The 27,306-nt window shown below is 43.6% G+C and overlaps 1 protein-coding gene across 2 annotated transcripts in view; it reads right to left on the reverse strand.

The window, feature by feature from the left end:
• pacs1 (phosphofurin acidic cluster sorting protein 1) overlaps nt 1-27,306 on the reverse strand; it is an 89,354-nt gene that overhangs the window by 23,125 nt on the left and 38,923 nt on the right. The window contains exons 2-9 of one of the 2 annotated variants that reach the window (XM_083788541.1): nt 23,575-23,662; nt 18,081-18,170; nt 15,508-15,633; nt 11,977-12,121; nt 7,389-7,480; nt 6,912-6,989; nt 1,796-1,855; nt 1,467-1,627 (exon numbers count right to left, since the gene is read on the reverse strand). In XM_083788541.1, coding sequence (XP_083644667.1) covers nt 1,467-1,627; nt 1,796-1,855; nt 6,912-6,989; nt 7,389-7,480; nt 11,977-12,121; nt 15,508-15,633; nt 18,081-18,170; nt 23,575-23,662 — 840 coding nt within the window. Of the gene's footprint in view, nt 1-1,466; nt 1,628-1,795; nt 1,856-6,911; nt 6,990-7,388; nt 7,481-11,976; nt 12,122-15,235; nt 15,253-15,507; nt 15,634-18,080; nt 18,171-23,574; nt 23,663-27,306 lie in introns of those variants that run through there. The other variant, XM_083788542.1, reaches the window with a different exon arrangement.

Consider the following 27,306-nt stretch of genomic DNA (forward strand, 5'->3'; position numbering starts at 1 on the left):
ATCAGGTTGAGATTAAACTAAAGTGTAGGCTAATTTAAATGTAGCCTAAGAAAGCAGGCAAGCCACTTTGCGGATGTAAATCTACTCCAAGTGTGTTTCAATCACTTAGTTTGACTCCATTCAAAATCAAGCTGGAGTTTCATTTAGATCTGGCTGAGATGAAACTAAACTGTAGTAGGCTACATGTCAAATAAAGCCCCACAGCAACAACTCACTTTCCCCAGCAGAGTGGGCATTGCTTTACTTTACTTTATTTGTTTATTTAGACGGGACAATGCATATTAATGGACATTACATAAATGCTATGTAAATACATCAGATTTAGCAAAAATGCTCATTTTCATCCGCAGTCTCCACATAAAAACATAAAACAAAACAAGCAAAAAGTACCTTACATTAGGAAACAAAGCATTAAAGGAAAGTACAAAGATCTAAAGTGCATCTATGTAATTTAGCAGCGGCGATAAAGATTAGTAACTAAAGTAACTTGTGCATAAGGTACAGTATTGCTTTCAAATAATACAGGATTCAAGCGAATACAGGATATGCTGTCAGACTACAGGTTTGGTTGTTGAGTAACCATTTTTGCATTGCAACTCTCACTTCGACCAGCAGAGGGGGCATTGTATTGGCATAATTTGGTAACCAGTTCTGTCAGCTTTGTCTATCCAAGAGGTGCCTGACCTTGTCTCGTGTCCTTTATTACCTGTGTGTATGTGTATGTATGTGTGTGTGTGTGTGTGTGTGTGTGTGTGTGTGTGTGTGTGTGTGTGTGTGTGTGTGTGTGTGTGTGTGTGTGTGTGTGTGTGTGTGTGTGTGTGTGTGTGTGTGTGTGTGTGCGTGAATGCTGTTAACGATCAACTAATTTGCATCTTGGAAGATGAAACCGCCCCCCTGATTTGTCTTCATGCTGCTCAAGAGACAGATTCCCTCTCGTTTGAAGTATTTATTGTTTTTAAGGATTGTATAGGATAGGGATAGGCTAAAGAATTAGCACTGTGCTTCAGCCTATGCCTCTTTCGGTCAGTGAATTTGTATTTTGCGTGTGATTTGGATGGACATTTCTGATAATAATGTTCTTGTTGTAAGTCCACACAAGGTTTGAATGTCTAGTGTATGTCTACCCCAGTGTAGGTCTGGGTCTATGGATTGTGCACAGTACCTCAGTGTAGGTCTGGGTCTATGGATTGTGCACAGTACCTCAGTGTAGGTCTGGGTCTATGGATTGTGCACAGTACCTCAGTGTAGGTCTGGGTCTATGGATTGTGCACAGTACCTAAGTGTAGGTCTGGGTCTATGGATTGTGCACAGTACCTCAGTGTAGGTCTGGGTCTATGGATTGTGCACAGTACCTCAGTGTAGGTCTGGGTCTATGGATTGTGCACAGTACCTCAGTGTAGGTCTGGGTCTATGGATTGTGCACAGTACCTCAGTGTAGGTCTGGGTCTATGGATTGTGCACAGTACCTCAGTTTGGGTTTGGGCGTGCTGAGGATGCTGTCGGTCTCCTCCATCTCTGGGCCGCTGTCGCTGGGGTTGTACATCTCCAGACTGTCATAGAGCTCGTCCAGGTCCTCCTCCACCTCCTGGATCTGCTCCCTGGACACATGCTCCAGACCGAAGCCCACCTGGTACACCGCACACACACGCACAAACACACAACATATACCAGGTCTAACTAGCACTTTTTAGAGCATTTAGATGTTGGGTGTGGGTGTGCGTGTGCGAGAGAGAGAGAGAGTGAGAGAGTGAGAGAGTGAGAGAGAGAGAGAGAGGCGCGAGAAGGTGGTGCCTACCTCATCAGACACTTTGAACCTTTTCAGCAAGGCGACAAACTTCTGCTTGATGTTGGGTTGCTGAAGGGGTAGAACAGGACAGAATAACTTAGCAGATAGCATGAGAAACTCTGGGAATATATATATAGTATATCTTATCGTCGATGATGTCACTCAGAAGTCAGAAGAAGCCTTGTATCTCTATTTTTACTTTGTGGGGGTTTTTTCTCGTAAACTATTTATAATACTACTACAACGTCACACGAAAGCATCAAAAGTAGCAGATCTGCATGCTGCTACTGCTGCCATCTCGGAATTGAAGCGCAGATTGAGGTGATCATACAGAACATCAATGTTTTAGGAGCTTAATAAAATAAAATAAAACCTCACGGAACTGTAACGGCGCTTGTGATGAAAACGAAAGTATCTATTTGACTTGATGTATCTATTTAGCACAAAACAAAAAGAACAAAATAAAATGAAATTAAACAAAAATAAAATGATTCACAGGAGGCAGGCAGATACGTAGGGAAAAAAAAGAAAGTGCTGGGAGGAGGCAAGAAGCCGGAAGGGCTTATAAGAGGCCTCAAGTTGTGTACAAAACATTAAAGATGGAGTGCAGTGATTTTTTTTAAACTTTTGTGTCTATGGCGTTAACATTACTCTAATAGACCCCCAGGTGTGGTTATAATAATCAAATATGTCTGTGTATTTTTGGATTCTTCCTGAAAGATTAAAGCCTTTGAGTCAAAAGGCCCAATCGAAATAACACCATTTTAGTGACATCATAACCCTAACCCTCCCACATTATCATACAACAGCTTAAGTTCAGGTGGGTGGTGCTAGTCAAAGTCAAAGTCATACGATTTGTCACACACGTTACCGCAGTGAAATTTGTTCTCCGCATTTGACCCATCTCTTGGAGCGGTGAGCCGCAGCCAAGGAGCGGTGAGCTGCAGCGTGCGCCGCGCTCGGGAATCATTTGATTAGTAGATTTGACCCCCCAATCCAACCCTTTAATGCCGAGTGCCAAGCAGGGAGGCACTGGGTCCCATTTTTACAGTCTTTGGTATGACCCGGCCGGGGATCGAACCCCAAACTCCCAGTTTCAGGGCGGACACTCTAACCACAAGGCCACTGTCTGCTAATGTGAAAACCAGGTATACTTAATGAACTGGTGGTTGTGGCCACATAAAAACATTTTTAACACTTTCTGTACACTTTTGTTCTCCAAATCTTCCTCCTAGTATAATCATAGTAGCTGATGATCGTGTCTTTTTTCTTTGGGGGTCACGCCACCCCATCTTTAAAGCAGGGGTTCTCAACGTTTTTGGCTGGGGACCCCCGGAAATGCTTGGACCATGTATCGCGAAAAATAGTAGATCTACAAGTTAGTGGATAGCAGATCTACAAGTGGCTTGTAGATCTGCTATTTTCCAATAGCTAAAGTACCGGTATAACATAATTCATGCACCAAAAGGGGTAAATATACAGCGGCTAAACGTGGCGCTGAGGGAGATTACATATGAATTACATACGAATGCAACGTAAGTATACACCGGATTTAGCAAAGATGCTAGTTTACATCCGCAGTCCGCACACTAAACATAGAAAACAAAAACAGGAAGACAGTGAAGCACATTACACTAGGAAACGAAGCATAAAAACAAAAACGTGTGTGTGTGTGTGTGTGTGTGTGTGTGTGTGTGTGTGTGTGTGTGTGTGTGTGCGTGCGCGTGTGTGCGTGTGTGTGAGAGAGAGGTAGAAAGATTGAGACAGAGCGAGAGAAGAATGCAGTGCAGATACAGAAAGGAGAGGCAGAGAGACTTGAACAAAGACATGGGAGACACAGCCTGGACGTTATTAACTGTCACGCTGGCCACACATCAGCGAGCCGAGAGAGAGGAGGTAGTTATTAGGTACAACGTCAGGAAGCCAAGCTTCCCGTATTGACCCGTCAATGTGATGGACTTCATCTGCTGGTACCATTATCTATACAAGATCCACCGATTACCTTGCCTTGTGCAAGATGGAGTGTGCGTGTGAGACTGTGCGTGCGTACGTACGTGTGTGCGCCGATAAAGAAGAAATCAAGGCCGGCGAGACTTTATATTAGAACTATGCACAAAAACAAGTTCACCCACCTTTTCACTTGTAAAACCGTTATGTAAAAAAGGTAAATGGTGCATTTATGTACATGGATTTACATGGATTGCGCATTACATTCACCCCATTCACACAAACAACACAACCATGCAAGGCACCAACCTGCACATCGGGAGCAATTAGGGGTTCAGACGAGTCTTGCTCAAGGACACTTGGACACTAACTCTGGGGGAGTCCACAGGGATCGGGTGGGTGGGTGGGGTGAGATTACATCAATAGTATCTATGACAGATGTTCCGTAGATGTGGTGTGCTATTTCTGGACGCCTCCTCGGCCCACCTCAATCACAACACACAGCCAGAAGAGAATGGCACAAACATCTGGGTATTCAAACCACTGAATTAATGTGCGGCTGACTAACTGTGAGTGGTGCTGCGCCCACATAGAGAAGCCAGGCTTGTTTTTCTTGTTTGTTTCAGAGGAAATGCAGTGCAGGGGGTGGGTTGGGGGGGGGGCAATCTGATACTTACAGTAAGTACTGTACTTGAGTAAAATGTTGGGGTATTTGTATACTTACTTGAGTATTTCCAATTTCCTACTACTTTTACTTGTACTCCACTATAGATCTCAGATCAAAATATTATACTTTTACTCCAAGGAAAGAGGAATAAAGAAATAAAACTATATACAGTATATTAAAAATGTGTGAATCATTTATTGTTTCGTGAGAACACAACATGAGGATCTTCTCATCCAAGATGTTTTATTCTGAAATGTTGTGTTTGCGGACAATGCACATGTAAAAATAGCTCAGCTTGTACATCTGCTATTCGTTTGCATTTGTTTGAAAAATGTATTTTTCTTTCGAATAATTGTCCTTTTTGTGGAGTGAATGTGGTGTTCCTCATGTGACATTCTACAGTAGGAGCAGGTACAGTACAGTATGTCCTCATTTGACACACAGCTGGAAACTAGGCGAGTCTGAGTTCATGGCCTACTCTTCAGACTCAAGTGTGTGTGTGTGTGTGTGTGTGTGTGTGTGTGTGTGTGTGTGTGTGTGTGTGTGTGTGCGCGCGCGCGCGCGCGCGCACACACGTGTATGAGGCTCCATCTGCTTCCTTATTAGACATGAATTGCGTCGCTTCGCACGTGTGAGCGTGAACTTTTGAAACACACATACTGTATGTGCGTGTGTGTACAACGACTTTAAAAATATGTACTATCACAGTCCTGTGATTTGTGAGCCCACGGTGATGGTTTGCAAGATGTTCCTCTTTGAACAAGCATTTAATGCTTGTTCAAAGACAAACATTTTAAGGCAGTTCTTAAAAATGTCCACAGAGGGTGCAATAAATCTCAGAGCTAAAGTGGAAGAGCCATCCAGAGTTTGGCTGCTACAGCCTGAAATGATTCATCACCTTTGGGTTTTAGTTTGGTGGAGGGTGCGGTCTAACAGACCCTGTTCTGCAGAACCTAGGCACATATAACGTGGCACCAGGTCAATCAGGTAACCTGGGGCCCAATCTGGGAACCCATCGGCAAAAAAAAAGAAAAAACAGCACTCTATCCTGTTTGTTTCATTTGAATTTGCCTCTGGGGGCAGGCCTCAATAGAATGTGTATAACAGGATGTTGGCCTGTTTGGTCCGCCCTCAGCCCTCCACTTCCTGTGGTGTGCCTGTGTTTTCATTCCCACTATCAACAGTATATACACATTCTGAGCGGCCTTGCTGACAGATTCGGTAGCGCAGCACAGAATCTGATCTTGAGAGATTACCTGGGGCCCGACCATGCATAGCTCTAAAAGCGAGCACCAGTACCTTAAAACTGGACCCTGAAATTCACCGTAAGCCAGGGTAAGGAGGCCAGGACTGCACTAGTACAGTATGTGCGTGTGACAGAGACGTCATTACACCTGCAGTGGCAGAGATGACATATTGAACCGTCGGTGCATCTGTACTGTATGCCTGGAGCGTATACGTGTGTGTGTGTGTGTGTGTGTGTGTGTGTGTGTGTGTGTGTGTGTGTGTGTGTGTGTGTGTGCGCGTGCATGCGTGCGTGCGTATGTGCGTGCGTGATTTGTTGAAGAGCAGTGACAACCACTAGGACCTCCACAGGGGAACACCATTAATAACTGACTCCTGCGCACGCACGCACACACACAGTCACACACACACACAGTCACACACACACACACACACACACACACACACACACACACACATCTGAGAGGGTGGTTTGAGGATAAATTGTCACCGTGTTTGTTTTTTTTGGAAATTGGCCCAAATTACACAACAAGAAAACACTTTTACTGCTAAATGAACAACTCTGGAGGGAGAGAGGGAGAGAGAGGGATGGAGAGATTGAAGGGTGGAGAGAGGGAGAGAGGGGGAGGGAGAGATGAGAGAGAGGGATGGAGACAGGGAGAGAGAGGGAGGGATAGGGAGAGAGAGAGAGAGAGGGATGGAGAGAGAGAAGGATGGAGACAGGGAGAGAGAGGGAGGGATAGGGAGAGAGAGGGAGGGATAGAGAGAGAGAGAGAGAGGGATGGAGAGATGGAGAGAGAGGGATGGAGAGAGAGGGATGGAGACAGGGAGAGAGAGGGAGGGATAGGGAGAGAGAGAGAGAGAGAGGGATGGAGAGAGAGAAGGATGGAGACGGAGAGAGAGGGAGGGATAGGGAGAGAGAGGGAGGGATAGAGAGAGAGAGAGAGGGATGGAGAGATGGAGAGAGAGGGATGGAGAGAGAGAAGGATGGAGACAGGGAGAGAGAGGGAGGGATAGGGAGAGAGAGGGATGGAGAGAGAGAAGGATGGAGACAGGGAGAGAGAGGGAGGGATAGGGAGAGAAAGGAAGGGATAGAGAGAGAGAGAGAGAGGGATGGAGAGAGAGAGGGAGGGATGTGTATACATTTTGGGACTAAAGTGGTGGATGGACAGAGCGACGTATTCCCATTGTCTGGTAATGTCACCATCTCAGAGAAGACATATGAGAGAGAGAGAGAGAGAGAGAGAGAGAGAGAGGTTTTTTTACCCTGGTAATGGCAGCGTTGGAGGTGAGCTTTCGTCTTGGCTTCTTTTTCCTCAACTCATCATCTTCATCAAACAAATACTGAAAGAAAAGAAAGAAAGACAGAAAGAAAGAAAGAGTCAAACATCATTGTGATATTTTGTCTGAAGTGAACACACACACCTGTTGTCCCCTTTTCTTTCACATTGCAGTGCTCCCCCCCCCCCCCCCTCCCTCATATTGATCTATTCATCCGTCCCTTTGAGCCTCATCGCTCGCTCCTTATCACCCCCTCTCAGTCTGTGTAGCCTCGCACACTGATAACCATAGTCTCTCTCTCTCTCTCTCTGATCACCATAGTCTGTCAGTCTCCCATCGTCAAATATTCGGGAAAACAGCGGCAACAGTCTGTCTTGAGAGACTACACACACACACACACACACACAGTCTCACACACAGTCTCACACGCACACACACACACACACACACACACACACACACCTGTCCGTGGATGGGGTCGTCGCTGCCCTCCTGCTCCGACGAGTAACTCTCCTCTTCCTCCTCTGAGTAGTTGTCGATGTCTGGAGAACGGTCTGGGGGAGGGGGGGGGGGGGGGGGGGGGGGGAGATAGGAGGAAGATAGGAGAACAGATAGGATGAGGTTTGGATGAGGCATTGACACGGTTATGACATTTTAACTTGCCGATTAACTGTCGTTCAGATCATTGCGATTAAAGATGTATTGCGATTAGGCGATTATACGCATTCAGTGGGACAGACCTAACATTGACAAGACCTGTGGTTGTTGTTTGATCGTTGGTGTTGTTCTTTCTCAAGCGTCTCTTTGAGAAGAATATGGGATGACAGTGTAACTTACGATGGGTGTGTTGTTAGTACAACGAGTTACAATCCCAACTCTCCCCCGTCGAGTGTTTGTTTAATTCAGGGATAAACTGATACTTGCATCGACATTAGAGAGACGTTCGTTAGGAAGAGAAGTCGTTTCCTTTTCTAATTCCACCTCCTCCTGTCCTCTGGCATCAGATAACCACAGAAAGTTGACAGTCCCCTCTCTCTCTCTCCAACAACACCAGTGTTAAGTAAAAGTATCAATAATGCAATGTGGAAATACTGTTATGTATGAAGTGAATGTTTGGAATTAAAAATTCACTTGAGTAAAAGTGCAAAAGTATTTGTTTTCATGACTCTGAATCCATTCCAAGCATTAGTTTTACACAAAAAAGAAAAACACTCCTTGGCCCAAATGCGCTGAGCTCATCACATTTGTGATGACTGCTATGGCCGTTTTTAGTCCAAAGAGTGTTTTTTGTACAAAACTAATGCTTGGAATGGATTCCCTGATGAAGGCTTAACCGCCGAAACGTTGGATATTCCTGTCTTACCTGCTGTCATAATAAATATTGGTACTCTGGCTATTGGTGTGTGCGGCCACCTTCTTGATTATTCAAGATCTCCTCTACAGTTTTCTCCTGTGTGCCGGCACCGCCACAAGAACTTTGGTCAGTTTGGTGTGCGTAGAGCCTCTTTGTACACAGTAATGGATTCAGAATCATGAAAACCTCCTAGTTTGACATGCCACATACTGTATGCTACTTAAAGCATGATGACATTTAGAATATTTTGCATTTTATAGGTTGTCAATGGTAAGCTCACATATTATGCCAATTATGAAAATTGCTCAACATATGCAAGTTAGCATCCAGCAGTTTCTACATGCTGGGGACAGGGGACACATACTCAACATTTCTAACATAACATTTTAGGGTACTCAAAATGCCAGGGTTCACATTTTGGCAAGTGGACTAGTACCTTGTCAATATTACATTATGCGAGTGGGAATGTTCTATATTCATGAGTTCCCCTTTGTGGAGTCTGGCACCCTTAAGCTCTCTACTACTGTAGGCAGTATATTTCACCTTGTGCAACCCGTGGAGCACTGCGGTTCCACTGAGGGCGGGCACGGACGGACGGATGGTCCCAGCAGTCCCACGCGCCATACGGGGACCCTCAGGGGTCCTTGAGGGAGTTCCAGGGGGTCCCCAGCTAAAGACCCTTACGGGTCTGTAACTCTGAGAGTGTACAAATGGAACAAAATGGAACAAATGGAACCACATGGACCCTGATGGGTCCATTTGGCTCCAATTGTACACTCTCAGAGTTACATTAACTTTGATTTTACAATAAAAATCAGGGTTTCAGAGATTAGAAATGCCATTAAATGGGGGGTCCGTAGACCAGAGGCGTATCTACAATAAGGCGAGGGCAGGCGTCCGCCTGTTCAAATCCATTTTCTGCCTGGCCAAAATCCATACAATGAGAAAGAGAGAGGGCAAAAAGAAGACCTGAGAACTATTAGTGGACAGCTGATTGGCCGTTGCGGTAGAGCGCGACCCTCAATCACCATTGGAATGTAAATGCATGCCTTTCAGCCTTTGTATCCTACTCGTCTGGCAGGTATATCTCTTTGAAAACCTTTAGTGCTACGATTGTGCACGGGGAGACGACAATTAACACATCTTGCCTGCCCAAAATGTAATTCTTGCCTGCCCAAAATGTAATTCCTGGAAACGCAACTGCTGTAGACTAATGCATGTCAAACTGGGGGGTCCTTGAAATTAAACAGGTTGAGAATCACTGCTAGAGCCGTAAAAAATATTCTCTTTTGGGGGTCCCTGGCATATCTCTTCAAATGGGGGTCCGCGGGCTAATGAGTGTCGATTTGGGGGTCCTTGACAGGAAAAAGTTTGGAAACCACTGCCATACACCATCTAATCACATGCAGCCATGCACCATTTCTAATGGTTCCATTTACACGGACAGATATTCACTCTAACATGCTCAACATCACTCAGTGTGCTACCGCAAAATGACAGCTTGTCAACAAACCCACCCCCCTCTTGTAACAGCGTTTAGGTCAGGGCTACTCAACTTAAGTTGGCTCAGGGGCCACTCGACAAAATTCCAAAAGTCCAAGGGCCGCAGGCTAAAAATGTCAGCATTATTTTTTAAATGTATGAATTTATTTTGTAACAGACTACACGACTAGTCTAAAAATGAAGTAAACGCACAGTAAAAAAAAGCCACATTTCCATCTACAAGGCCAAACCTCAATGGACAAAAACATTGTGATCAATGATGATGAGTTACAAAGTGAGGCTTCATTAACAAAAATGTGAAGAGAATGAACAGATCATCACAGGTGAATAAATAAGTACAAGTGGTTAATACTCAGCTGACATCATCAGGCCATATCACTTTCTCTGAGGGGCCGCATGCAGCCCACAGGCCGCGGGATGAGTAGCACTGTGTCAGCATGCAGGCTGTGGCGATGCCGATACTGAATGTATTGTAGTGTGTTCTTTTAAATGCACACAGTATCTTTACTTTACTTTGCAAACTTTAATTTTTTGTCATTTTAAATTATTATCCCACGATTTTGCAACCCATTTCTTCACCCAGTGTCAATTATCTAATGTAATCCGATTACCGGAGAACTCGCCGGTTTACCAACTAAAAGTGGAGAGAAACAAGTTTCAATGTCTTCATCGTTATGCTAACATGCTGTGTTCATTAGTGTAGTATGTAAAAAAAAAAGCAAAAATAGACAATCTACAAGCTCAAAACGTGAGCTTGTAGATCGGCTATTTTTTGCTACGACAGAAATATGCAACGTGGCCCTCTGGAGTGAGTGTGGAATTATAGTGGCCCTTTGCATCATCAACGTTGCCCACCTCTGTTCTGGAGTGTCACAGTAGCAAAGCCACAGTCACACACCACCAAAATACAATGCTGGATTAGAACTGCCAATAAATGTTTTTTCATCTCGACTGAAATTGATCCAGGGTGAAGAACTCCCACAACCCTCCCTGGATCGATCGATCCCTTCACTGGTGACGTATGGATCATAGTATTGATCGCTGCTGCGACACACCAATACTGTCGATCATCACATGCATCGTTCAAACATAATTATACCAACAATTTAGACCTCTTCAAAAGATTACAGCCGAGTTATAGAAACATCTTTAACTGAATTCATTGGATATTTCTGAATCCTATGCTAGATCAATTCCTGGGTCGGTCGGGGGGTTCTTAACGGGTCAATCCCATATACAGTATGAAACCTCCTCAACCATGTGCAAAACTGTTATTTTTAAGGATATAAATATATATATCAAAAGTACTTTTTTAATGTTTTTGCGTGACGATGTAGCATGATCAAGTAGGGCAGTGGTTTTCAACCAGAAACTATTAGGGCATTTCAACACTAATGCCTGCCAGTCACAATGCATGCACCTCCTGGTACCACAGCACCTCAAAGGCCCTTAAAACAAGGCTCCAGAGCCAGACTTCCCAAAACAAACTGGTCAGGCTCCTACTTGGCCTCACCCCCCAAACCCACCTCACCCCTGCCCACTTTGACAGGCTGGAATGGCTTAGGGTCGACGACAGAGTACAGCATCTTGCAATGGGTCTGGTCCACAAGATTCGCTACACCACTAAGATACCCATGTACCTGTCTAGATACTTCCTTAATGTTAACGAAGTCCACACCCACAACACCAGAGGGAGTGCAACGAACCATGTACAACCCAGATTTGGCACAAACAAGGGACTAAATTATTTTCGCTCCTATGCCACCAAAATGTGGAACGCCCTACCAACAGTCATTAAGACCTCCTTTATGATGAATTCCTGTTCTGTTCTTTGACTATATAGAAGTGTCTATTTGTACGTCTCTAAATGTTTTGATGAATTGAACAAGGTGGACCCTCTTGTAAATAAGTGTAATGCTTAATTGGGTTGTCCACTCACAGTTAACAGTCTTTGTATTGAGTTTGTGCTTGAAATGTACTGCAATTTTGCAAACTGTTAATACATATTTCAATCAATCAATCAATCAATCAATGGGACAGGGTCTCAATTTGTAGGACGCCTGAAAAGTCTTGGAAATGAGGGACTGTCCCACGCAAAGGGGGACATCTGGTCTGGGACAATGTTCCTCCTCATTATTGACCCGCTCCCATCTCGCCTCCCACACACACACACACACACGCAGGCTCTCTCACCAGACATCTTGGCCTTGGGTCCCTCGTGGTCGATGGGCTGGCTGGACAGCGAGTAGACTCGCACCTCGGCCACGGGGAGAGAGACATCCTTCAGCTGGCTGTGCAAGCCCAGGACCTGGGCTCCTTCGCTGGGGTGTTGCATTACCTGGATGGGGGGACAATATTAAAAAAACATTTAACCCAGGACCTACATAAAAACAAAGCTACGATGACTAAAACCAAGACTAAATATATTGACAGTTTCGTCAACAAAGGGTAGAAGGGTCGTTTTATATGTTTGGTTGCATGCGGAAAATAGCAGATCGGCTATTTTCATTGATGTATTGATGTAAAATCAGTCATTACGACGGCATCAAGGCCCACCAAAATTAATTTCAGTCGGCTAAATAAACTGTAGATTTAAACTAACACTAAAACATTCCAGATGACTAAAACTAAATGAAAACTATTCAAAAGACTATGACACACACACACACACACACACACACACACACACACACACACACACACACACACACACACACACACACACACACACACACACACACACACACACACACACACACACACACACACACACACAATCAATGCATAGTATCCTACTGTATCCATACTGTACATCCATTCCTTGTACAACAGCAGGTCAAACTGCCAACAGTGTAAGGAGAGGATTATGGTTGTTTTGTGACTGTGCCGGTGAGTCACTGAGGGTGTATCATTTTAGACCCAGAACGCCACAGGTGTCTAAGTGAACAAAACCACTTCAAAATCCCATTTCAGAAAATGCCAAAAGCATAATATTGCGGCGGGAAACATCATTGGAAAACATCATTTGGTCTTTACGGCAGTCAAGTGAAAAACCCTAGACTTATTATTAATGTTTTGTTTAGAGAACGTAGTGTTCTCAAATTGCAGAGTTTTGAAGTCAAGTTAATGAGCTAAGAGGATTGGTTCATGATCAGAAAAGCAGAGGATAAGATTTAAAAAAGAAAAGACGAGAGAGAGCTACAGAAATGTATTAAACTTATGAATCATATTTTAAAAAACACATTTCCATTTCTTCAAAGCAGCAAGCTAGACTTCGACTAATTCAATTTACATAAGGACTTTATTTACATGACTGCAGAAGGCGAAACGGAACTGCGGGCGCATCTGCTTAATTTCATAATCATTTCCAGTGCTTCCGATTAATACAGACGGTTTGCCAGAAGCTGCATAAGGAGAAGAGACTGGAGCAGCACGGACATTTTGCCAGAAGCGTTTGGACATTTTGTGAGCCAATTTGTGTGAGTCTTTGAGCGCCAAAATGAGAATTGTGGAATTACGATACTTTCACACTGTGGAAGCCAACATGAATGAGCTTCTGGTTTGCAAATCAGAGTATGTAAATGACAAACCTCAAATGAACGTTTCTTTAAGAAAATGGAAAAATCACACCTGTGTGAACCGAGTGGTGCAACTCCCCTCTCCCCCCCCCCCTCCTCTCTCTCTCTCTCTCTCTCTCTATCTCTGCTTTATTATGGATATCAATGAACCTAGACAGTCAGCAGTTGGATTTGCGTCCAGCAGGTGGCAGCCATGTCACATACTTCTGTCGTTCCAATTTCACGCATGCACACACCACTCGTGCTCTTGACGGATACATGATACGGACATTCCTGGTTGTAGGAGTGGTTGCACCACTCAAAAATAGTGCAGACCCTGAATTCAGTGACGACCTTGAAGGAAACATAATTCATTGCCGTGAGGTTGTTCTCTTTGACAGACAACGAACCACACAGGTGGATTTAAAATGTACACATGTCGGGGGTGGTGTAAAATAAGGAATGCGCGCACGCACGCACGCACTCACGTGTGTGTGTGTGTGTGTGTGTGTGTGTGTGTGTGTGTGTGTGTGGTGTACTACGTGTGAAACAGCAGAACAATAAGTGTCCAGGATACAGTCATCTCGCAAATGACCAGGGGCAAGAGAAGGCAAGAGGAGGCTGTTGATGGTATTTGTTTAGAGTGGTGCAACCACTCCTATAGACAGCTTTGTGTGTCCCCCTGGGTCCCTAGCTGGCTGGCTGGCTGTGTCCGTCCGTCCATCGGAGCACGAAAATAGCGTTTGGTTGGTTTTCACCACCAAGTGTCAGTGTCACACACACGCATATGTGTCGGTGTGTCATCAGGTCTGCGTGTTGGTGGTGTCCGACTGTCCGTCTGCGTGTGTGTGTGTGTGTGTGCGTTTCTCTCTCTGTAGTCTGGTCACACCATCAGTAAGTTAACGAAGGCAGCGTGAGATCCGTCCTCGCTCCTCAGAGGAACATCCTGTTGGTTCTACACACAGAAAACACCGGCAGGCTTCCCGTCTCTTCCCCGAACCCAATACGACATGTTGTTAACAGCTTTTGTGTTAAAAACGTGTCCACAGCACGTCCTCTCAATAAAAAACGCGGGGTGCTAACGATGTGTATAGGCATCTTCAGCTCCGTTTTAATTATATACAATGGGATCGCTATAATCCATTTTTTGACAGCTCCCGTTGCTAGGCAACACCTTGGTCAGCGCTACTGGACATGTTTTGCGCATGCGCACATCATTCACTTCCTTGAATTCACTTGCTTGTTTACGGCCCGACAAAACTGTCTTATCATCTCTGAATCTACGTCGCTGTCCATGGTTTTGATCAGAACGGCGATGTTCTGTCCTCATTTCTGACTCAACCAGGCATCTCGTTTGGAATATTAACGCTTCTAACAGAGAAATATCTGCCTCATCTGCTTGGCACTCTAGCGCCTACGGTATATTTTGACAAACTCTGGCAGCATCATAAGTGTTAACTCATCAGTGCATCCATGGCAACACGCCTCTTGAGGAATTATCCTCCCCACACCTCCTTCGGCTCACAACCTCCGCTCTTCAAAACACTATATCCTCATAAGACCAACCTACATACAGTATAGTACCATGGGCGAACGACCAGGCCTTCTTTTTTGGTGGGGGTGGGGGGGTTGCTTTGTGCACAATTAGCAAAAAATGTACTGAATGTTTTGATTTATGGTTGCTGTGAAGGGATAGAGTGGTAAAAGTCAAAACACAGTTGATTTAATGTGCTGTGGACGGACTTGAGCTTGAATGAAGGTCAAGTGAATACAGAACATAACATTTGCAGCGTGGCTCTATACGAGGCTTATAGTAGCCATTTGTCTACGTCTTGGGCTAATGTTGCAAATTAGCAATTAAATAACTGTAGTTACTAAGGTAACCTTCAGCTTACCTCGGCCATGTTGATGAGGCCCAGAGCCATTAAATAACTGTAGTCACTAGACAGAGTAACCTTCAGCTTACCTCAGCCATGTTGATGAGGCCCAGAGCCATTAAATAACTGTAGTTACTAGAGTAACCTTCAGCTTATCTCGGCCATGTTGATGAGGCCCAAAGCCATTAAATAACTGTAGTTACTAGAGTAACCTTCAGCTTACCTCGGCCATGTTGATGAGGCCCAGAGCCATTAAATAACTGTAGTTACTAAAGTAACCTTCAGCTTACCTCGGCCATGTTGATGAGGCCCAGAGCCAGCGTCTTGTAGCCCAGGATGGTGCGGTTCTTGTAGCGTTTCCGACGCTGCAGCATGATCTGGAGCTTGTTGGCGTCTCTCTTCAGGAAGTGTGGGTACTGTGAACATACATACGTACGTACACGTGAGTACAAATGGACAGACAGACATGCACAAGCACACGCAATTATGCACGCTCATCATGCATTGACACGCCTGCGCGAATACGCAGTGATGCACAGACAGACAGACAGACAGACAGACAGACAGACAGACAGACAGACAGACTTTATCCCGTTTAGTTTAGACCTGAGGCTGATTTAAAAAACACCTTCTAAGACCTAACCTAAGCTCCTGAAAAACCTGCATTCTTTTCAACTACAGCGGTGCCCGTTGGGCACTGGCCTACTTTGAACGATGCAAGTTGGAAATCCATGCCCCACCCAGTTATGTCTGTGTCCCTTTTATGCCCATATATGGAGCTATTTGTCAGGCATGCCCAAATATGTCTATATTATATCTAATATGTCTATGCAGATGTCAGAACAATCATTGTGATGTCAGAACAGCCCATATTATGAAGATCTAGGGGTGATCAGGTGTGATCATTAATTGACCAGGTCCCGGGAATAGTCTTTTGTGCTGGTTCTGGACAACCGGCTATCCGACGGACTTGACAGCGGGCACTGCAATCCCTGAAGTCGGTGTGGCGAACGGTTTTCGAGTTACGTGGATTACAGACGTACGTACACACATTTATAGATAGATAGATAGATAGATGTTGCAATATATATAGAGTACGTAGGCTTTCCACATCTAAATGGTTGCACAAGCTGCACGCACGGTCGGACGTACGCACGCACGCACAAACGTGACTAGCTGACATTTGGGTATTCGACAGGCTTTAATACACTGCCAGACAATGGCATTTATTTGCTGTGTCTGTGTTTAATTAGAGCGACCGGTTGCATAAGCCATTCATAAACGCCGACCCGTATGCGGCATTTACGATGATGTGGTGACGAAGCACACGACGGACGACACCGTCATGGCCGCGCTGTGACATAAGCAGCCATTAATGAAGTCACCGGCTACACCGCTAATGGAACGGGGCCGTGACTCCTGTCAGGAAACTTTGAAGCCATGAAATTAAACCTCTCTGTTTGGCGGAGGGTGTGTAGAGCCCAGGATCACATTAGATAATTGACACAGGGGTGAAAAATGGGTTACAAAATTGTGGGATAAAAAATATATTTAATTAAAAAAAAAACCTCTCTCTTAAATCTTAACACATTTAGGCCTGACGTCAAAATTTTAAAAAAGCTCAAAAGATTTGAGGCACATTTTCACGATTTTTCAAAAATAGCAGACCTACAAGTTCATAGCGCGGCACTCGGTGTCGCGCTATGAGCTTGTAGATCTGCTATTTTTCAATAGCTAAAGCATAACAAAATGCTTAAAACACCAAAAAGGGTTCCCGCCCAAAATGGGTTAATTGGGCAGCGAACTGACCTCATGCTTCTTTCTATGCATGAGGAGTCCAAGCTGCTTCTTTTCACCTGACAGGCGGGATTTCCAACCGGCCGGACGTAGCGCGTGGAAGGACCATGTTATTCCGACCAGTTCCTTTCCCATCCATCAGGTGCCCCCAGCTGCCCACAGTGCCCAGGGGGAGGTAGTTTAAACCTCTCTCTAATGCCGTTAAGAAGGCAGGCTCATCTCTCGGGACAGCAACAGTATAATTGGTGTAAAACGTCAGTGGGATTCGTCCAGCGAAGCACCATGACCCTTTAAGGACATTTTAGAAGCATTGGATTGAAAAAAAGAAAAAAGAAAAAAGCGGGTGATATAGTCTAGAACATTTATAACCAAAATTGGTGTTGGGTTGAAAATGGCTTCCCGGAGCTGTGGACATTAAGCTGCTGAACCCGTGACACTCACGCTCTCTCTCTCTCAACATTCTTTCCCCAAGTACATTAGAAGACTGAGAGCCTATATTCAATCTTTTTATTTATAATAGTGTTGTGCCTGAGCTGTTTTTATTTTATTTTCTTTTGTTTGTTATTATGTTCTTGTTGTGTAATGTCTGTTTGTCTTTAAAAAAACAATAAATATACTTTATAAAAAAAAATGAAGACTGAGAGCATTAGTGTGGTTACTTTTTATTTCTTTGTATGGAGTTAAGAGGTTTCTGCCCGAAAACAGTGATATTAAAAAAGAATTGTAAACATATATGCAGCGGTGTGTGTCTGTCTGTCTGTCTGTGTGCGCGCGCCGCACTTGCCATAGCACTTGCCCTAGCCTCAGCTACAGGCGTATGCAAAAGCAAAGTACCTTAGATAGCATTTTATGTAGACAAATATAACTCTATATTGTATATAGTACGTATATACTGTATAGTTTCATTATATAGATATTCCACTGTTAGGTTCATAGCTTACTATGATTCCTGATGACTATTTCTATGCATTTGATGTATTTAATATCATGTGTTGTTCTTGCTTACTGTAAATCACTCTGGATTAAGAGCGTCTGCCGAAATTGTAAATTGTAAATGATGCGCTACCTGCAGAGAGAAGGTAAGCTGGATGTCTGTCTCGGTCAGGCCTGCTGAAGACAACAGGATTTCATTGGAGCGTAGAATCCTCTTGGAACCCTGTGTGTGGAGAGGAGAGAGAGGCAGAGAAAACAGGAAGAGAAGAAAAAAAGATTATAAAAGAGATAATAGAGACGAGGAGTTGGGGGTAGACTAGAGTCACTAGACAGACAGAAGCAAGCGAGCAAACAAACGAGGCTATTAAAATCAAATGTCATCACACAGGGGGGGGGGGGGACCATAAAAACTGTCTTGGCTGTTATAGAAGACAGTAAAACAAAACAACACCCCTGCAGTTATTATTACAGACTAGCGACTTATATATATATATATAATATATATATTACTACTAGACGGACAGGTGCCCGTTGGATATCGGCCTATAGGGAGCGATGATGAAAATAGGGCAGTGGTATTCAACCCTTTTCATATCAAGGCCCATTATTTATTCGGCATTTGAGCCACCTTTGAGATTTAGACTCTCAGACCAAAAACTGAAGGAATATTTTGTTACCGTTGGATAAGATTTTGCCCACAATTCCATACTGTATTGATGGGGTACCATAGGAGAGATGAAAGTCAAATGCCAAATGTTGGTTAAGGTTTCATGTTACACTCTCAAGAGTTAAAGATCTATTAGGGTCCATTTGGTTATAAACTCTCCATCATTTAGCCGGGGACCACCTGGAACCCCCTCAGGGACCACTGGTTGAGAACCACTGGTATAAGTAATCAAAATGGAAGGTGTGGGGTTAGGCTGGGGTTTCCATGGCAATCAATTGGTTCATTTGGGCCACAGCCATGCAGGGCCTTCGATCCGAGCGACTCGACGCTGGATGGGCACTGAACTCCCTCGGGCGTGTGGCGAATTTGAAGTCGGCCAGTCAAACGGTCCCTGAAATAACGTGGATGCACACGATGTGGCCACTCACTGGATGGATTTATTTATACTTTGCGTCGCACACGGAAATCAGCCGATCTAGTTGTGTAGCGTTGTGAGCTTGTAGATCTATTATCGGTGCACGACACACCGTTGCACAACCAAGTATAAATCAAGCTAAAGACGATGAGTGCAAGAGACAGAGAGACAGAGACAGAGAGAGAGGTCAGTGTGAGTGAGTGTCAGTGTGCATGAGGAGTCCAGTGCTGCACAATTCTCGCTCAAATGTGAATCTCAATTTTCCTACACAAGAATTAAGATCACGATTCTCGCACGATTCCATGAAAATATTTATTGTCTTTAGTCTGTATAGATGCTGAACATTATAACTAATTTCAAACTGTGGCATCTGGAAGCCAACTACCGTGGCTTTAACCCATTCAGGCCTAAGGCCGATTCTAAAAACGCCTCTAAATCCTGACCTAAGGTTTCTGAAAAACTTCAAATATTGATATAGCAGAATCAAAAATTTTGAATACTGTACATACTGTACAGAACCCAAATATGGGTTCCCGGCCTGAGGGGGTAAGGTACAAATAGGGAACCCCGCCCAGAATGGGTTAAACAGACAACATCAAAACCTCTCTTAAAGTCTCTCTTGTAGCAAATATATACTGTTGGAGTAATTCCAATGAATTGGACAGCAGACTAGTGCTGCACCATTCTTGATCAAACTTTGACGGTGGTCTGAATCTAGATCACAATCATTTTTATTTTTTCAGATTAATTGTGCAGCACTAATGAGGTGAATGAATGAAGTGGGAAAAAAGTGAAGAGAATGGAACAGGAATGGGTGTGTGAGTGAGTGAGTGAGTGAGTGAGTGAGTGAGTGAGTGAGTGAGTGAGTGAGAGAGAGAGAGAGAGAGAGAGAATTAAGTAGCCATTGTAGAGAGATTGTCACGATGAGGTATGTGACATTATTGAGCTCCAGGCAAAACAATGGGCTCTCATCAGCCACACGCTGCTGATACACGAGAGAGAGAGAGAGAGAGGCAGGCAAGGAACGCAGAAATGAGATGGAGAGAGAGAATTACACAATCATTAGGAGGGATCAGTGTTGGGGGGGGGGGGGGGGTAGGAAACAGAAGTGACGCTGAGCTGGAGAGGTTCTTGTATGAGAAGAAGATACTGTTACTTTAGTTACAAATCTGCATCGACCCTGCCTTAACCCATTCAGGCGGACGGGGAACCCCTTTTGGTGTTTTAAAGCATTATGTTATACTTTATTGTAGCAAGTGGCGCAATGGATGACTAATTAAAGGTTGGTATATGGTAAAGGGATTGACTGCGCATAAACCAGGTTCGGAAGGAGCTCAATGTGAAAACCAAAGAAATAAGGGAGGCAGAAACTGGAGTTAAAGGGTAACTGAAATATTATTATTATTGACTCAAAAACAGAACTTAAACAACTTTGAACATTCATAGAAAATAATAAACACAAAATGGGGGCCCCTTTAAAAGGTGGTGACTTAAGAGTGTCTGTCCTGTGGTCTTTGTTTTGTTTTTTCGTTTTTATCACATTTATATATCTTTTTTATTATGTATTGTATGTGGAATTTACATTACCTGTCATTATCTTTCATTTTATATAACTGAATAACTCATTATTATTGTCAAAGATATTCTGAAGTTGTCATATACAAAAAATGCCTAATAAAAACAGTATTAAAAAAAAAAAAAAAAAAGGTGGTGACTTTCTCAGTCGATGTTGAGTTCCTAATTTCTAGGGGAAATTCAGTCTCTCTCCAGTGTGGAGAACAGGGTTACCACATTTGTGGAGGGAGGGGGGCGTCGAGGTCCAGGTCGGCTCGCCAGGTCCAGGTACCAGCCGGTACCAGAACCATCCAAGGGTTTTCCTTTCAAGTACACAAAAACCTGACCTGCAAGGCCAGGTGTCTAAATCAGTCTTTTGTTCCAAAAAATCCTCGTTGTACAACTTTAAATCAAAACTATTAAATGAGTAAAGAGTTCGATTTGATCAGTATCGAATCTTTAATCATTTTTCCATTAACAGTTTATATCTTTACATGCATGCTTTTAGAAAATAAAATTCAAGGTATTTTATAATATATGATATATATAATATGATACATCAATATTAATTAAACCAAAAGTTCAAACATAAATCATAAATCAAATACTTTCAATATAAACAAACAGTTAACCAGTTGATCCAAGTTAACATGACACCAAGAGTCACCGAAGAGTAACCAAGGATTGTCACAGTGAACAGGAACCTCCTGCTGCTGCATAGAGTATTAAAAGGATAGAGACTGAACTGGCGCGAATTGAGCGCTCGGTTGCATGGGGATTCCTCGTCAAGAATCCACGGGTCCGCCTGCAGTCCTTCCTCTTACCACTAGGGCCCAGCGCTTCAACATTGGAGTGCCTAGCTGGCCCCTTGTGCTTCCATGCCAAACATTTCGGAGGTGGGAGTGGGGAGTGTAGGAACTGATGTCACCTTTATACTGCCTTGATTGACAGTTGACATGGGTTTCCATTTCCGGGTTGCCATGTTGGCTGGGTTACATTATCTTTATCTTGTAGATCTGCTATTTATTTATTTTTTATTGTGAAAATGTGTCGCAAATCTTTGAATATATATTCTTTCGGAGTGAACATTTTTAACTCAAATCGTTCCTTCCGATGGGGTCCCTGGCACAACATATTTTCAGATGGGGGCCTGCGGCCAATTACATATATTATATACAAAATAATTACATGATATTTTTACATGATATTCTATTCCTATGTCCAGCTTTGAGGGTTTGTTCACACACAAACATTGTGTAAACACAACCGAAGGTGAGGACGCAAATTGTGATTGGCCGGAATGAGATGATGTACGATTGATAATAAGAGCGACCCTCACATTTTATGTATTATATCACATCTTGTGCATGGGTAAAGTGTAAACTGGATTTACCATCCGCCTGCCAGTTAAGTACTTCTTGTTAAGACTGTCATGATGATAGTAACAATATCAGCTTTTATTGATATATCAATCTCTCATGTCCACAGAACGACTAAATGACAGGCGTGAATAAGTGTGAAACTTTGAAATGTTGACAGACAGTAAGATGGATAGGCTCTTAAGATGGACTGCTGAGTTAGTGTCTACTGTAAACATTACAGTGCACAGGATATTGACTTTTCTTTTTTCTTCAGTTTTCTTGTGAGAGGATCAAAATGGAAGGAATAGATTTTTTTTTTAGCCTCAAAAATATTTTGGAACCAAAATATCCAAAGATCTTTGACATAAGTCTTCTCTTCTGGGAGTCCCTGCCTGGCATAAAACATTTTCAGACGAGGGAACCGTGGCCAAAAACATCAATTTGGGGTCCTTGACATTTTGTTTGAGAACCACCACGTTAAGCCCAAACCACACCAAAGGGTCGAGACGGGACGAGACGGTTTTAGCGTTCGTTCCAGCGGTGTAATATGTCCTGTTGCACGCAAGTCGACCCAACTGGTTCAATTCAATGGCCCAAACCATACCAGTTGTTTTCGTTTTTACTATGACGAAAACTACAAACAAAACTATACTAAAATATTGGAAAGTCAAGTCATTTTACATTTGGTTGCATGCTGATCTACAAGCTCACGTGTCGCAGCTATTTTCAGCAAGTGTAAAATCAGCCATTACGACGTCATCAAGGCCCGTCAAAACACATTTTAGTCGACTAAATCACCTGTAGATTTAGTCGACTAAAATCTTATGATATTTAGTCGACTAAAACTAGACTAACGTTAAAACATTCTGGGTGACTAAAATGTGACTATAACTAAATGTGACTAAAACTAAGTTAAAACTATTTAAGAGACTATGACTAAAACTAAAATATAAATTTGCTGCCAAAAACAACACTGAACCACACCAATGGAACTCCCCGCAACCGTTTGGTTGCGAGGAGTTGCATGGCGAGCTTTTTGGTGTGGTTTGAGCTTTAGGCTGTGGTTATGCAGGCTTTTTGCATACACCGACCGGTCTAGCCACCAGGATGCCCCACTCTAAAAGCCAATAAACGTAACAGCATGCACGTCCACGCCAAAAGCAGATACATGATGCAAAAACCCTGCCAAATGATGATGGACCCGTGTGATGATGAGATAGAATGATGAAACAGAAACGTGATATGCTGCTCGACACAGACGAATCCTTTACTCAGCAACGTTTTGACCTCAAGGTTAGTCCATACAGTGGTGGAAAAAGTACTCACATTGTATACTCAGGTAAAAGTATCAATACTGTAATGTATGTCTATGTAATGTAGAAAAATACTTGGTTACAAGTAAAAGTAAAACTCTGGTTTTTCAAAATGTACAAACGTATTGGCATCTCATTTGTTTTACTGACAGAGCCATAAAAATGTTCTCTTATGGGGGTCCCTCGCATACCTTTTCAAAAGGGGGTCTGCGGGCTAATAAGTGTCAATTTGGGGGTCCTCGATATGAAAGGATTTGAGAACCAATGACATGACATGTTTTTGTCTACTCTGGAGACACAGCTGGAGTTATAGTTACCTGTAGTTTGACAGCGATGACCACAGATGTGAGGTCTTTGTCCAGTTCCTTTAACATGATCAGCTTCTTCAGAGTCAGGTTGAAGAGCCTGCAAAGAAAGCATGCGCACGTTACAATTTAGGCATTTAGCAGACACTCTTAATCCAGAGCAATTCACAGTAAGCAAGAACACCACAAGATGGCTTGCATATTGACAGCATATTATTATTAACCATAGCCACGGCTTGAAAGCTATCCAAATACTATGACTTTTACCAGGCCATAATGGATTGATCAGATGATCTAAATGCATCAAACACTTCATATTACACAGAGTTAGAGTGATTGAGCCTTCCATTCAAATAAAATGGAGGGGAAAAAAAGAAGGTAAAAGCTTAAATCTTTCACAACTGGAACACTGCGTCACACACACACACACACACACACACACACACACACACACACACACACACACAGACACACACACACACACACACACACACACACACACACGCAGGCACACACACACACACACGCAGCACACCAGCAATTTTCAGAGGCAAAAACTATCTTATCTTTCTTATATAATTTGATCGATTTGGTCAGATGTCAGGATTTAAAAAGGTCTTAAAAGTTCTTACATGCCACTTCAAAATCATGATGGGGGTCCATACTGACACATACAGTATAATTAATGACTATTGCGGAAAAAAAACTAATCACCAGGAAGTCATTCACGGGGGAAAACGTCTATGTTTACTGTGTGTGTACAAATATCGGTTCTGTGTTTGCAGCTACTTCTATGATTATAGCGGTCATATAGTGCTTGTTAGGTTGTTTTGGTGCTGAAAAGAGAGGCAGATTTGGAACGGGCCCAGGTATAATGAGCGAGAGAGAGCTGTTAGGATGGAAGGTGGAGAGAGAGAGAGAGAGAGAGAGCGCCCTGGCCTGCTGTCAACGAGGGCACAACGAAAGGGAGCATCGCTACATTTGGAACTGGGCTGTGAGGCCGTTCTATCCATCTGTCTTCACTCTAGTCTGCCTTTAATCTTTACAGTACTGATTGCACTGACTGTGTTATTGTTATTGACTGTGTGTGTGTGTGTGTGTGTGTGTGTGTGTGTGTGTGTGTGTGTGTGTGTGTGTGTGTGCGTGTGCACGCGTGTGTGTGTAATCAGCACTTCTATTTGGCAGTGATGATTGTTTTACCACTTCTCTCCTCCTGTCTGAAGCATCGACCCGTTCTCTAAATCTCCCTTGCTGTCGCTAAATCTAAATCGGGTCTGTTCTTTTGTTCCGTTCGTCTTCTCTTTCTGTCTTTCCATATTTAAGTCCTTCTTCTGTGTTCTCTTCCTTCCTCGTCATCCTGTCTCTTTCTCTTCACTTCTAATGTATCATAAATCATCACCTTGTCTCCTCTCGTCTCATCTCATCACACTCTTGTTTCTTCTCTGAAAAACAGTGAGTGCACGGATGAATAATAAACAACCAGTGGACTGGCCATATATGGATAGATAATGATATATTGAGTGTACAGGGTGTGATGAGGTCAGATCAACATATGGAATGTCAGAACAGGTCAGCTCTGGAGATCTAAGGGTGGCAGCGGGGGCAGTGTATTGAATGTACAGGGTTTGATGAGGGCCCAGGTAGGGCCGGGCCTTCATTTTCGGGCCTGTTGAGAACTCTAGTTTTCGCCCGGGCGGCTGATGTCACATGATGACCTGGGGGCTTGCCTGGGGTGAGTGACAGGGATTTGAGTTAGGTGACGTGACAGAGTGACAGGGATTGTAGGTTAGGTGTAAAAAAACGCAAGGTTTCATAGTTAAATGCGACCTTAGATTTTGTCCACAATCCCATGCTGTTTGGTACCATAGGAGAGATAATGGGCAAACGACAAACGTTGATCAAAATTTTAAATATCAAATTCTTCTACATTCTCCAACTTCCTGTAAATTGAGTAATGCATGTATGGATCCATTTTAAGCTCTCAAGATTTAAAGATCTAATAAGGGTCCATTTGGCTACCGCCAACTCATTACCCAAAAGCTGCTTTATAAACCAAATACTAGTAGACTGTAAAATCACCCCCCGCTACACTAATCTACAACTCTCAAAGTTTGCTCCATCGATCACAGACAGAGGGCAAGCCAGGCCAAGTCTACGAGAAATAATTACAATGTTTTTTATCAGTTTTTCCTCCGACAGCTAGGCCAGGTGGATAAGTGCATTTAAGTTTGGCTTACACTGTGCTGGAACGGAGCGGAATGAATCAGAGCGAGAGGGAGGGGGGTGAGGGGTAGGTGCCCCCAGCAGGCCAGGTCATTGAAGAGGTGGGGAGGTTATGGAGGGATCATATTGTCAAGAGACGCATGCACAGCGACCCACTCTGCGTGCATGAGTGTATGCGTACGTTGGTCAATTATAGCGGGTCTGGATCGCTTCTTGGTACTCTTGCAGTGTGTGATCCCTAGTCAGCGATCAATCATTTAGTCTGAAAGCCACAAAGATATAATGACAGCCGATAAAAAAGAGACTCCTGTAGTGTGAAATACTTAACGATCTGATGACTCACCGACAACTTTAAAAGTCCTACAGTGTGTAGATACACAGAGAGGACAGACAGACAGACACATTTGCAGTCAAATTGACAGACGACAGTTTGTTAGACACAGGCAGAATGTAGAAATGAACCATATTATTCTGTGATGGCCAAAAAAAACAACCCAGTACCAGAAGTAAAGTCAGAGTCAGAGAACAGCCCTATTTAGTCACACAACTTCACTCGGTCGAAGTAGACTTATACAGATAATAACACTGACGGATAATAAGCTACAGCACTCCTGTAAATGTTCCATGCCATGGCACCGGGTAGTTTATGAACTGAACGGCATTAAGGCTTATATTATACCCTTAGGAAGCTCCTATAAAAGGGTTATTATGACAAATGTACGCTGCTTAAAATCAACCTCCAGAGAGGCACAACGGTGGCTTGCTATGGTGCTGACATCCCTCATTCTGCCCAGCACCTTCGCAGCTGGTAAAGTGGCATTTTTGCCACTTGGTTTGGTGATGGAAGTGGAACTGCAAGATGCAGAAGGATTCTATGATACTCTGTTGACCTGTTTCCAGTGTCCCATAAGTCAGTCATTCATTCATTCATTCAAACAAACAAACCTTTATTTATTCTCGAAAGACATTGAGGTCACCGTCATTTGCATTGCATTTATTATTAGAAAGCAAGACCAAATAATGTAGTCTTTAGAAACAAGCCCAAAAAACCACTACCAGCTACTACCAATATTTACAAGAGACTTTACAGAAAAACAAGCCAAAGGTCACTTATAATAAACAGACATGGCAACACTGGCTGAAGGAAGTGAAGCACACACACAAGGAGCCCCAGTACATTCCTTCCAAAACAGGTGAATATATAGCAGTGATTCCAACTGCGGACAGACAGAGTCCGAAGGAAAGCCGGCCAGGCGGCATCCTTCCCCCTGGAGCAGACATATGTGCCTAGTGGTGCATGGGCAAAACTAAGCGGATCATCCAAAGACATTCACCACAAGTCAGCCGCAATCTGTTCACGCTGTTACAGTACCTACCTACCGCCAGACAGGTGACTCTGTTACCTACCTACCGCCAGGCAGGTGACTCTGTTACCTACCGCCAGACAGGTGACTCTGTTAACTACCTACCGCCAGACAGGTGACTCTGTTACCTACCTACCGCCAGACAGGTGACTCTGTT

Source organism: Protomyctophum parallelum (genome assembly GCF_964188405.1).
Source record: "Protomyctophum parallelum genome assembly, chromosome: 18".
In the NCBI taxonomy this organism is placed as follows: domain Eukaryota; kingdom Metazoa; phylum Chordata; class Actinopteri; order Myctophiformes; family Myctophidae; genus Protomyctophum; species Protomyctophum parallelum.